A 13,824-nucleotide genomic window follows, 5' to 3' on the forward strand; every position below is an offset into this window, starting at 1 on the left:
AATAATGCGCGGAGACTTGGGCAGGGTGGAAAGTGCAGGAACTTCCGGGAAGAGCCGAAGCTACGAAGAATTATAATATACTAAATCGCCAGCCTCGTTACGAAAAACGAAAAGAATACACTCTACCTGCGATATTACGGAAAACTTTGGGAAACATCAACCCCCACGCTCTCTCTCTCTCTCTCTCTCTCTCTCTCTCTCTCTAAAAATTGAACACGCGCGAGGACAATCCGTTTGCTCGACGAAGAGCAAACTCGCAGAGAGTTTGACAAACGCGACGGATCGCGTCGCGCTGGTTAAAGATGTAACCGTCGTGTTATTTGCAGAGAATCAATAATTTTGAGATTTCGGCGTCGTCCCGGCCCTTCGTTGGGCGCCTGTTCGAGGTGGACTAAAATATTCGATCGATCAAGGCACACGAGCCGTGAAAACGCGCTGCATCACATGCGAGCGCAAAGCGCGCGCCACGTATCGAGCGATCGTCGCTTTTCCATTTTTCACTGCCTACATCGCGGCAAAGTAAGCGAGCAATCCGCCGCTCACGACGCAATCTCGGGACAATTAACACGGCGGCTGGCGGCTCGCAGGAAGTCACGCGAGGACTCTTTATCGCGCTGCGTTGCCTTTATCGCGCCTACTCACGCGTGCTTGCGCGTCGCGACGCATCGCGTTACCATCCCGCCCCGCTCCGTCTCGTCTCGTCTCGTCTCGTCGCGAGACGCGAGGCGGCTAATTCCTGTGTTCTCGCTAAGCCGAGCGTGAAGCGAAGCGCGCAACCTCGGTCACCCCCTTCGCTCGCTCGGCTACGGGTCAAGCCGACTGCGCGAGCAATCGAGGCGCCGATTGATGCGGAGGGCGACGATATCCGCGCCACATAGGGACGCTCGGAGGCGACGGCGAGGGGTGGCCGACTAGAGACGGGTCGTCGTCGGGCGCACTCGCACCGGGAGGTGATGGAAACGTCGGCGCTGTCACCGGCGGTAGCGACGACGGTGGCGTGGTGGTGGTGGCAGCGGCGGCGGCGGTGGTAGTGGTGGTGGCGGCGGTGGCGGTAGAGGTGGTGATGGTGGAGGTGGCGATGGTGCGCGGGTGCGGGTGCGGATGGCGTTTAGCACACACTGCATGTGTACGAGGAACAGGAGGAGGCAGTGGCGAGGAAGAGGGGCAGAGGTCACCGGCCGCGGAGACTCGTGCGACTCGCCCATGGTACGAGAACCGTCCTCCTTCACGCCTGCCTTCTCTTTCTCCCCCCTCTCTTTCTCTCTCTCCCTCTCTTTCTCTTTATTACACACGCACGCACAAACACACTCTCTCTCTCTCTCTCTCTCTCTCTCTCTCTCTCTCTCTCTCTCTCTCTCTCTCTCTCTCTCTCTCTCTCTCTCTCTCTCTCTCTCTCTCTCTCTCTCTCTCTGCCTTCTCGTCTTTCCCGTCGTTTCTTCGAGCCCCTCTCGCTCTCTTTCCCCTTCTCTCTCTCTCTCTCTCTCTCTTTCTCTCCTTCTCGGCCTTCTCCGTCGAGCAGCGTCGCATAGTCGGGCTCTCCTCTCGCACGCAATTGCGTACCGTTCCATGAGCAGCGTAACTCGCCGGTAACGCTGCACGTAGGTGTAACGCGCGCAATATGCGCGAGATATGCCCGCCTCGGTCTCCCCTTTCATCGCGCCGAGACCCCTGCGTCGTGAGGTGTCCATCTCAAGGTCACACTCTCTTCGGGATGCCATTCCCGCGGCCGGATCGCCGCGGTATATACTCGCGAAGTACGGTGCGTTGCACCCGGCAAAACCTATCAGTGGTTCTCCGAATTGTCACGGTGGCGTGTGCGGTAGAGGCGTGTAGATATACGGTAGAGAATCCGCGCCGACCCTGATCGAAATTTTCGCCCCGTTCTCGAGCTTAACTGTCCAGTCAGTGTTAGTAGACGCCGGAGGACCGATGGAGAGGTTTCATTGAGATCACAGAAACTCGGCGCCTATAATTTGTCATTTGTAGCTTCTCAAGAGAACCTCTCGGCGCAGCTTGACTAGAATAAGATCGGGATAAGTCGATAGGGATTTGAAGATACGAAATTAAAGCTGAAGCAGGGATATCGAGGCGAATTAAAATTTCGACTCAGGTAGATGGTAATTTTCGAAAATCGGGCGACGCCGCGCTAGAGAACTCAACGAGGCCACGTCTCTCGCGTCTCAGCTATACGTCTGCTGATCTCGGTGGATCGTAAGGCGTATGAGCACCTCGGGCACGGGCGAGTGCTATGATTAGCGATTACCACATCGCGATATTAGTCACAATGCGATTCCTCGAGCACGCGCGGCTGCGTGCGTCGCGACGCTGCCACGTACACGCCGTTATCGTCGAGTGTATCGACTGTGTCAGTGCGATGGCTCTGTACAGTATGCTAATAACACGAGACAGTGTTCGTAAGTCGTCTCGGCCGTGTGCGCTCTTCCATCTACGCGGCTCTCCTCGTGCGCACTTGAAATCGCGCGGCTGAGCGTTTCCTTTTACGATTCTCGTCGACGCGCGCGCGCGCGCGCGCTTCTCCAGCAGCGGACTCGCGGCTCGTCCTCGGGATCCTTGCCGAACGCTACGCCGTCCGCTCGCGGGCATCCTGCGAGAGAGAAAGACTATCGCTCGCCTTTGCCCGACCGGAGATGCTCGCGATGAGAGGAGCATTCTATTTTTCGTTTCACGTAACAGGTGGAATGTTCGATCGCGCGGTAAGCGTGGTGCGGCATTTTTCACTGTCTCGCGTGGCAATGATTGAGGCGGGGGATTCCGCGGGTAGATAAGAGCAATAAGCGCGAGCACACTCGAACACGGAAGTTCGAGACGGACGAGCGAGACAAATTAATTGATACCGATCGAACCGCGAACGCGTGCGCGGTGGAGAATAACGCACGGGGAACAATGACGCGCGCGCGCGCGCGTTCTATGAAATTATTCAATTATATATCCATTTAACTCGCTGTTACACACGTAAGCTGTCATAAATATGCATACGTCGTTCGAGTGAACGCGATTCCGACGCACACGGGACACACGCACCGGGAACCGGTGGAATCGATGCAGCAACCGCGACAGCTGATCGATTATAATAACACGGCCGAGGATTTGATTCCAAACAAACTGCGAGCGCTAAAAATAGCTTCGCTTGAATACATTGACATCGATTTGCTCTATACGACGGAGAAGCTGTCTAGTCTGCGCCGGCCGATTTATCGCTCGCCGTAAGTCGCACGCTAATAACCCCGGTCACGTCATTAACCGGACTTAATTGCGAGAGCGGAGCCCGCGCCGGTGTAATTATCGATTTTTCAAAACGACCGGCGCGACGGCTCTCACCGCGTGTATCGATGTCCGTGTCTTTTATTCCCTTCCTCGGCGAGGAGGCTGCGTATCGTCGCACATTAGGTGGACGGAAAAAATTTGCGCAGATGAAACGAAAAGATTTATCCGCGATATTCGTTACTGGGAACTCGACTAAATAGAATCAAAATGGGCTCGACGTGGGACGCTTCAGAGTAGGATCAAAATTTAAACTTCAGATAACACTTCTCTCTTTCTCTCTCTCTCTCTCTCTCTCTCTCTCTCTCTCTCTCTCTCTCTCCCTCTCGGAATCGAGAAAAACAGATTCCAAGGGGAAGCTCCGATCGGGAAGCGAGACGGGCGGCACGATCTCATCACGAGGTGTCTCTCAAGTCTCCGACGTTTCGGCCGAGGAAGTTGCTTGCGCGGTCCATTAGTATGCCGCCGCGTCCTTCTCCTTAGTTCACGATAGCCGTAGACGCGCGAGGACCAGCCGAACTCACCCCCTGGCCGCTCGACGGCTAGCAGCCGTCCTCATATGAGCGTCGCGGTAACAAGACACGTGCTACGCAGATGTCGCGTCCAGGAACTCTCTCTCTCCCTCTCGACGCGACGGTGTCGTGATTTAGGCTAATTATGCGCGACCGGCCGAGTAGGTTTCTCCACGGTCATATCTATGCGCCCTACCGGGAGCTCCGCAGCCGTGGAAGCCGCACGTGCCCGGCCAGCGCACGTACGCGCTGCCAGCGCGGCGCGCGCGTCCGTTCTCCCGACCTGGGGAGCCTGCCCTGTTTAGCCGCACAGCTTCGCGAGACGGTGTCGGCTGCAAGAGTTTTCGCTGCGACTGGAAAACATTAGCGCGGTGCCTCTGCGTGCCCCGCAATTCCACTCGCGTAATCCCCTCCGTAATTATGCGCAGGGTCTCGTCGCGGGACTGCGATTTCGCGGACGTCGACCTGGTATGATTTTCTGAGAGCGTGAAACTTTCGATGTCGAGTGTCGAGCAGCGACACACTCTGCCGTGTTCCGGTCGCAGATCGACGCTGCGACGAACCGGGTTGCACGCTGCGTATACACGCTCTATATACACGCGCGGCTGCTTATCGCGCGAGATACACGAGTATGAGATATGCATCGAGCGGATAGACGTAATAATTGTAATTCCCTTACACATGTAAATGCGACCGCGTGTAGCCTCTATGAATGTTATGTACTGAGACGCGCGCGCGCGCGCCCGCTTGTACATGCTGTGTACGTCTCTACGAAATTACACTGATGGTGGTGGTGGTTGTACTAAATACCGATCCTTGACTACGCGTATAATTATCCGCGCGTATCGGTAGACTGTCTTATGTACAACGGCTCTTCGCTAATGTACAACGCGTCTACGGCCACGTATGTACACCGTTCGCGCCTATGTACGTCGTATATCTCGACATTTTAATAGACTGAGCCGCTATCAACAGACAGTGAGAGAGAGAGAGAGAGAGAGAGAGAGAGAGAGAAAGAGAAGGGAGGAGCGACTCCACACCTGCGCATTTGCATAAGTGTCTGTCATCGTTCACGTTCTACATGCGAAATTCAGATATCGCGCTGCATACCGGGTGGACGCCCCGCGAGAGCCACTTTGTACGTACACCCTGACGAGAGAGAGAGAGAGAGAGAGAAAGGTCTCTTTTTCTTCCCTCGGACGCAAACCCGATAGTTGTCCGCCGTTCGACAACGATGGCCGTGCAATCCCAATAAAAAACTGTGCAGGAGCGACCTAGGTACGCGATACGCAATTTGGCGATGCTCAAGGCCCTGCGCCGAGAGAGACCGCCGGGCTGTATCGAGATACAAACTCGCAACTAGATTACGAGGGTTCGATAGGGAGAGGCGGAGCAGAGCCACGAGGTCGCGAAGGGTCATCGGCGGGACACGGTGGCTTATACTTGGCCGTCGGCTCCGCTCCGGTCGTTTCTCCTGCACGCGCCGTGAAATATAGAAGAACGGTAGCCCATTCCGTATCATTGCCGGCCGATACGACCGCGGCGACAGGACAATAGTTCTGTCCGCTTGTGTCGGTCGCTGGTCTTTTTCTTCCACAAACGAAATTCCGACTCCGCCCGCCCCCCGCGGCGCGAAGTCCGCCGGCCGTCCCTTCAGACGGCAAAATTTCGCGCAATAACAGCGAGTAAAAGATACAAACTGCACGAGCGGGAGGAGGGGGAGGGGGCGTGCGGGGTTCCCTTAAATTCAATCTGAAGCCCGAAGAATGTCCGAGGGCGACAAGCTGACGGAGGTTTTTGCGAAGGCCCCGACGAGAAGAAAGTGTCTCGGTGGATGCGGAATGATTGCCGGCCCGAGGCGGAGAGCGTGCGATTTGACACGAGCCTCGCAACATTCTTACGCGCAATTAGCAAGTTAGCTACTGTGTAATCACGCGTGTGTCCGTAGGGCACTTGGACTTTCGCGGCAGCTCCGTCCCGTTCGACAGTCGAATCCTGTGTTTGAAGTTGATTTGCGCGGGCAGCTTGTTATTACACCGTCGATGCGTCGCGTCGCAAGGATCACGCGCGCGGAAAGGCTCGCCGTCAAACAGCGGCTCGCGAGATCCTGGCGCGGCGCGTTACACCCGATCGACACGGGACACTCTCGTATTAGCCACGATGAAGCATGCCCCGGGAAACGCGGCGGCGGCGGCGGCGATACTTATTAACGGCTTCCTCGCGACGACGCAGCGAGAAGGTACACCCCCCCCCCCTCCGCAGTTCCCGGCCCTCGCGGCCCTTTCTCCGCGCGACTATCGACGCTTCGCTCTGGCGGGCTGAGTCGCCGCGATGAGAAAGTGCGCGCGAGTGACTGTCACGGGAAGCTCTGAGGCCTCGAGGCATTATATTCGAATAACGAGATTAGATTGCCAGGTGCAAATATTTGAGCATTTCCGAGTATCGAGCAGCCGCGAATGTTCCAACTCGTCTGAATACTCGGAACTTTGGAGGGGGTAGGGGGGGAGGATTCGAAATCCACGTACAGCTGAATCGAAAATTAGTTCGCCAAACTTGGTTTGTCACGCAAAATTAGTTTCATCGAGAACTCCGATATGCCGAATCTTCGAGTCGAGCTCTCGAAGATGCGAAGCTCGAAGCTTCAACTTTAAACGTCGAATCACGTCCGAGGTCTCTCCAAGAGCTTCGAACACGCCGATTACTACCATCTCTCTATTAAATAGTTGCTAACTTTGCCAAACGAGAGGCAATTCGATCGTAGGTGCTCCTTCCCGTCCCTGCTGCTTAGCCAAAACGTACAAACCACAATAACACCCGTTTGTGCTTCTTATCGCAGGTGTCGGCCGGTCAGCATATGCAGCTCACCAGTGATCTGAAGCCGAGCGTGTCCGTCGCTGCGCAGCAAGGCATGTTCTTCAACCAGCAGCAGACGCCGAATCAGCCCGGGCCGGGCAGCCAGCCCGACGCTTATTGCTCGGTCTCGCAGTCCCAGACCATCAACTTCACCCAGCAGAGTCTGAGACAGAGGGCGGCCGCCGCCGCCAGCGGGGTACCGCAGCCTGGACCGGCAGCGGCGGCGCGCGGCCATCCGCAGCAGGTGGTACCGGCCGGCCAGGTCGATCAGCATCAGCACGCCAAGATCCTGCAGCAACAGCAGCTGATGCGCGCGCAACAGGTAAGCGACCTTGTCTTTTCGCGTCCGCGAGTTCGTTTTCGGGCTGTGCGCGACCGCCGGCTCCTCGGCCGAGAGTCCCGTCTCCTCGCGGTCGAGTCATTTCGCCGGCGTCGCGCCGTGTCGCGACACGTCACGGTGCCGGTGCGACAGGTGCGCAGCGTGAGTCTTCAAGTTCCGCGCGTTTGCTAGTATCGGCTCCGTAAAGGTCGAAAACAACGAGAAACCGCTCGCCTGGTCTCTTCTCTTCTCTTCTCGTCCTGTCTCGCGTGTTGTCCGATTTTCATCAGACAGCCCTGCAGTCGTTTGTCCGTTGGTCGAAATAATTCGTGTCGACTTTCGACGCAACATTCTCGCGATCTGCGATTGCTCGCAACATCGCGATGTCGTCCGCGTTGGCGCGAGAGTTCGCTTAATTCGGCGGGACCGCGCAGACAAAGACGGAGCTTTTCGGACCTTCGGCGTTTTCGTCGCGGCATCGCCTCGCGTGGCGATCGCTTCTGCAAGCTCGTCGCGAGATCGCAGCGCGATACCACCCCCGGTGGCACATTATCCGAGACATTAAGCTCGCATCCGGCGAGAGAGGAGGAGAGAAAGAGAAAGGAGAGAGCGTCCTGCGCCCGCGACGTTCGTATGCAACAGGTACCGCTAGGTCTTTTGCAACTTCTGTCCCGCCGCGTTGAAAGAAGCGACACAAATAGGACAAATAGCGCGCGGCGCGAGCTTCCTCGGAGACGGGGGAGAGAGAGAGAGAGAGAGAAAGGGGGGGAGGGAGGGAGAGAGCGCGACCGGGGAACAATGGGGCGAAAAGTTTTTGCGCGACGCCGGAGTTTCCTGCGGGAGCCCGTGATATCGGCGTAGCCGGGAATATCGGTGAATTAGTGTCCTCGACGATTACTCGCGCTTCACGCGAGATTAAGCATCGTCGATACACGCGCCTCTTTATCCCTCTCCCTCGCTCCCCCCCCCCCCGCGCGCGCACCGGCTTTTCTCGCGGCTTAATCGACCCGTTGGATCGTGCGATGCGCATCTCACATGCAACCGCCGCGGCGACGGTTCCTCGTGATAACGCTAAATGCATTCAGCTCGCTTATCTCGTAAGCGGGGAGTATTGAATAAGTAGCGTCTAATCTGCCGATCTCTCCGCACGTACACAGGATACGTCAGGCTGAGCGTGCTTCCTTTCGTTTAGGGATCTCCTCGCAGGATCCGAGACGGTTTGTCTGCTTTTTTCTTCTCTGCGAGAACCCGGCGAATCGTCGCCTTCGCGAAAGGCCCGACAGCATTTGGACTCGCTGCTAGTCTTCGGCATTCTTTTTTGGATTTTATCAAATAAAAATATATCACGAGCCAGATTTTATAAGGATTTCTTTCAGATACTGAAGCGTGTAGGCATTAAAAATATATAACGATTGAAAAGAATTAGAAATATATTTAATAAGTCCCTGCGTACACCGTAACATTTGATGAAATCCACGACGAGACTGCCGAGAGCTGGCAGCGTGTCGGCTACTGGACGTTTCAGCCTAGTTTCCCGAAATTCCGTCGTTATTTTCAATCGCGGCTTCGCTGCCCACGTAGTCTGTCATCAGGTCCGCGAAAGGCACTGATTAAATCAACGGTAAAATCCGTCGCCGTCGCCGTCGTCGCCGTCGTCGTCGTCATCGTCGTTGTCGTCGGGTACCGATATTTCCATCGCGGCTCGTCGCGTCGCGAAAGCGACGATCGTGGAATCGTCGCGCGCGATTAAACACGTCGCCGGGAAGTTGATTTAACGAAGCGAAATTGCGTGGCACACGCGTAGCTACGAGAGAGGGAGAGACCACGCTCGCCTAGATCTCCTCGTTGCGTTTGCGGACCGCCTATTGGCGGCTGACTCAGTCGCAGCGCGATCATTATCTTGATAATTCTAAGGTAGCAAAGACGACAGCGACGACGACGACGACGACGCTCATGCTCCACTTACTAATTGTACATTTCACGCAATTGGTTAGTCATCCGCTCTTCCAGGGACGGCTCCGGGCGACAAGCGAGAAAGCGCTCTGTGCATTATCGCGGAGGGTGCGCTCGCGAGTTTTTGCGCAGGACGTTCACCGAGAGTGTCCTTTCAATCGGACCTGCCACGGTCAACCGTGCGAAATTGCGCAACCCCGTAGCCGGCATTCCCCGATGAAAGGCGGAAGCGTGTAGAGAGCGGCGATATGTGGTATCCTTATCGAGCCGGCAAAAAAGGAAAATCGCTCGGTCGCTAATTCGCTTTTGCTCGCAAATCCGGACGTCCACGCGGCTACGGACGTATGCACGCGGTCTCGATTAACGCTTATTCACGATGATATTGGAATTGACGGGATGATCGGCTCTATACCGTGCTCGTATCCATTCCGACCTATTAGGACAGTTAACGTGCCCCGGAACAGCAGGAGCATCATCGCGCGATGCCGTTTCGATCGTTGTCCACGAGTTCCAAGAAGAGAGTTCCCTTCCCCCGATCCCGTGACATGACGCTGTTGTAAAAATTTTGCGCGCTATATTTTTTAACGAGTACATTGTAGTAATTTCAGTCGTTTTACTCTGTGGCTCAAGATTGCGGATGGCTTTGTTGCAATTTCCATTCCGATATTTTCCCCGTGCAGAGCATCCTATCTCTTGCTCTCGTTTTTTCTTTCCTCTCCTGTGACTTGTTATTATTCAACTTATTTTATCATTATTATTATTATTATCATCATCATTATCATAGGCTCGCGTCGTCCATTTTTTTCTTTCTTCGGACGACGCTGCTCACGTCACTCGATGACTTATTGCAAGTGCATTCGCGTGGCGCGCGAATTACGCCTCGTCTCGTCTCGTCTCGTCTCGTCTCGTCTCGTCTCGTCTCGTCTCGTCTCGTCTCGCCGAAATCGCGATGCGGGCGTTTCGGGCTCGCGGTTGCACAAGCGAGCGAAGCGCGATTGCATTTTCCACTTCCTGGTGTTACGCGGACGCGTGGAAAGTCTCTCTCTCTCTCTCTCTCTCTCTCTCTCTCTCTCTCTCTCTCTCTCTCTCTCCGCGCGGGAGAGGACGACAATGGAAGTAACAACAGCGACCGCCGCAGGAAGCCGACGCAGCAGCGGCGATCGCCGTCGGATACGTTCACCCTTTCGCTCTCTCGCCTCTCGTCTCTCCCGCCCGTCCAGCCGCTCGCCTCCTCGTCTCTTCTCCTTTCCGTCTCGCGCCCCGGCGTCTCTCTTTCCACTCTCGACCGAGCAACAACCTGCGATTAGGCGAGCAACGCCCTTCTGCTCTCTCGAGACTCCTCCGTCGCGAGAGCGAGAGCGAGAGCGAGAGCGAAGCGGAGAGTAGCAGCGAACCGACCTTAAAATCGCCACGTAACGATCTCGCGCGGCACGCGCGGTCCGATCTCGTTCACCGCGATCGTCCGGGGCTGGGAGAGTTAGCTGTGAAAAGCCACGTCGCGCCATCCATTCGTTCTTAATCTCAGTGTCCCTCGCATCTGTGATTCCAGGCTATGCAACAGCAACAACACATGACCGGCGGCATGGGGGGTGTGCGACCGCCACCGCCCGAATACAAGGCTGCGGCCCAGGCGCAAATGATGCACGCCAGCATCGGAATAGGACAGCAGGCGAGGTTCGCCAACGCGGGACCCATGCGTAGAGTTACGCAGCAACCGATGCCGCCATCCGGTAAATCATCAACAAAAGATCTCGATCGAGGACCGTACGGAGAAACGCCGTTCGCGAACGCGAACCGAGCGGTCGCTCGTAATAATTTTATTCGTATCATTGCATTGAAACGATTAGTGTATCTTTAATTGTTCCTCATCGAGTGTTGAGAAATGATGTAGACTGTAACGATTATGAAATACGTCAGAAGTAAAAGATTCAAGGCGAAGGTAGTCGAATGAGGAGTGACGAATCGCGCAAAATTTTGCTACCGGATAGTAAACGGATACGTGTAATTGTTGATACTTTATATTTTGATTCTTTGGTGCTATAATAATTAATTGCTAATAACTGATATAATAATTAATTGGTGGATCTCCTTTAGAAACGCTTAATTAAATCGTAAGTTTCAGTTTTCCCGGATATACCAGTCGCACCAGAAATCCCTGTGAAAAAGAAACGCGGAAGGAAACGAAAAATTGATACAGTCGCAACACCTGCTGACTGCCTTGGATTTCACAACAAGCAGACGAACGTCTATCAAACGAACGTCACTCAAACGAACGTCAATCAAACGAACGTCAATGAAACGCAAATCAATCTTTCTTATCCGTCCACAGACATGCTCAATTTCTGTCTTCCGCACCCACCACAGTCTGCAATACAATCTCAGAACGCGTACGGCCCTCCACTACAGGCGGAATCTCTTATTCAGTATATTCCTAGTATGCGCTTTTCTTTATTTCTTATAGATTTAATTTTGTGTTTCGTTATCGTCACCCTTTTACTCGGTTCCCATCGATGCGTTATCGTCGCTGCTGGACAGTAGACGGAGCATCGCTCCTTAAGCATCGGAAAGAAAATCTTTTTAATCCTTGCCATCAGTATTGTTATCGTCGCTGCTGGACAGTAGACGGTACACAATCGCTTCTTACTCACAATGTTAACATTGTATTATCAGATCCACCGCACATTACGGAAGAGGAGAAAAAAGGGACGGAGATTATTATGGCAACGCCCGCTAAAGACCGTGGGACCCTTATGAACCAATTCCAAAACAATCCGCCTGCAATGCAATCTCAGAGCGCGTACGGTCTTCCATGGTCGTCTGCGCAAATTGCACAACAGAATTATATTCACAGTATGATATTCCTTTACTTTCTTTTATTTCATATTCCACGTCAATTCAATTTTCGTTTTTTTCTTTTTTTTCTTTTTTTTTTTTTTTTTACATTTATTTTCACACACGTGACAGGTACGATTATTATATTTTACTAATTGCTCGTACACAGCGAGGTGTTACCGTTACTCGTCGCTCCGACACTTTTCGACGGAGAGTTCTGCAATGGGTATCAAACGTTTCAAATTACCGCAGAATACTCTCCGTTCTGCGCACCGATATGACGGCTACTTCTCGCACCGCGACTTCCGCAAAGCGGAATTATCTGTCGCAGCGCGACGTCGCTGCGACAAATAATTTCAAGCGGATCGCGCGGGATACGTCTTTCGTGCGGATGCATGTGTCGGTTATTTTCCGCGAGGAATACCAGCTGCCCACCACTTGTGCCCCGAGCAGCATTGTCTGCGCGGTGCGCATTGGCCGTTACGACGAGTACTTTCGTACGAAAAAATCCCATAGCCCGGAATACGCTCTGTCGTGCGTTCTTGTGCGCACTGATGGTGGCCACGTAACGTGGAGGGTATCGCAAGGAGTACAAAGTGTCCTCAGCTTATACTTCGAGGCTGACACCGCGCCCTGACACGACGTCCGTTGCGACGGACAATCTCGGGAAGATTCCGCACACGCATTTCGTCGTGTCGTTAGGTGCATGTCGATCCGACGGATAATTGGAAAGAAACACACGGATACTCGCGCGATAAATCCAAGACATTCACGTTGTTGTACGTTCGGCCTGCTCGCCAAGCGAGCTGCCGAATTTCGACAACGACGTTACCATTACGGCACACGGCTGTTTTTCGCAGGTCCGATGATGAGGCCGCAACTGGCGCAGCAGCAGCAGCAGGCGTTACACGCGACCGGCGGTAATATGTACATGGGCGGTGGTGGGATGGCCGCCATCGGCAGTATGCATCAGATGCACCAGCGGGTAGGCTACCCGAGAACCAACAATCAGCGGCCGCCTAACGTCAGCGTCGGCCCTCCGGACGGCCTTGGGAATAGCATCGCGGGTCGCGGTGGCCAGCAAGAATGGCGACACGTTCTGATGCAGCAGCAGGGCTTTCAGGCGCAGATGCGATCGCAATTCAACCAGCAAGGTCACCAAGGTGAGCGCCAAGAGAAGAGAGAGAGAGAGAGAAGAGAAGAGAGGAGAGGAGAGGATCCTTTTGTCGCCGGCCATCGTTGCGCTCGCCGACGAGGAACGATCGCGATGTTCCGCCAGTTGGAATTCAGCCTCGCGAGTCAAACCCTTTCGAGAGAAGTGATTTCGTCGCCGAACACACACACACGCGCGCGTTTTAATCTATTTTCTGGACACACTGGTCACCGCGGACACGCACGCACACGCGTGTGCGGTGAGCGTATTTGAAAAATTCATCGAGTACATAAAGGGTTAAAGCTCGCCTCTGTCGATTTTATTTGCCGTCGCCCACATATTCGCCGTGGAAATGATTTGCATAAGATCGAAATTTTATCGAATCGTGCGATTTTTTCCCCGAAGGTGGCTTCGGCATGGCTGGCGCGGGCGGCATGCAAATGACCGCGGCGCAGATGCAACATCAGCAGCAGCTAATCCGCTCGCAAAACGGCGGCATCGCCGGATCGGGGATGTCCAACAGCACGCAGATGCAGCAGCTGTTGTCGCAGCAGCACCAGCAACAGACGTTAGCCATGCAACAACAGAACAATAATCCGATGTCCTTGCAGATGCAAATGTCTCAGGCATCTTCGGTTAACTCGGTTAACGCTACTGGCACCGGTAAGTGACTAACGGATGCCTCCAGTACTAGAAACAATCATCAAATTACATATTACACACGAACAAAGTAGTACGTCTGAGTAAAATTAATTTCAAATCAAATACTAGTCGACTTGGAAACATTTTAACCAATCACTGGATCACTCAAGTTCATTCAAATTGATCAATCTGGAAAAGAAAAAGAAACGAACTTTGTATTGCGAATAATTTGTGGGATCCCGAGAGAAGCGCGGTTTTTTTTTAGTTTGTGCCATATG

General features: G+C 54.0%; 1 protein-coding gene across 5 annotated transcripts in view; it reads left to right on the top strand.

The window, feature by feature from the left end:
* Positions 1–13,824, top strand: part of LOC105180868 (neurogenic protein mastermind) — a 94,729-nt gene that overhangs the window by 73,204 nt on the left and 7,701 nt on the right. For 3 of the 5 annotated variants that reach the window (XM_025306078.1, XM_025306082.1, XM_025306084.1), the window contains 6 exons: positions 6,631–6,969; positions 10,469–10,649; positions 11,036–11,353; positions 11,590–11,769; positions 12,612–12,914; positions 13,310–13,567. In XM_025306078.1, the coding sequence (XP_025161863.1) occupies positions 6,631–6,969; positions 10,469–10,649; positions 11,036–11,353; positions 11,590–11,769; positions 12,612–12,914; positions 13,310–13,567 (1,579 nt within the window). The remainder of the gene's footprint in view (positions 1–6,630; positions 6,970–10,468; positions 10,650–11,035; positions 11,354–11,589; positions 11,770–12,611; positions 12,915–13,309; positions 13,568–13,824) is intronic. The other 2 variants (XM_025306085.1, XM_019840362.2) reach the window with 1 other exon arrangement.

The sequence above is a fragment of the Harpegnathos saltator genome, unplaced genomic scaffold, assembly GCF_003227715.2.
Source record: "Harpegnathos saltator strain DR-91 unplaced genomic scaffold, Hsal_v8.6 scaffold122, whole genome shotgun sequence".
Classification (NCBI taxonomy): Eukaryota; Metazoa; Arthropoda; class Insecta; order Hymenoptera; family Formicidae; genus Harpegnathos; species Harpegnathos saltator.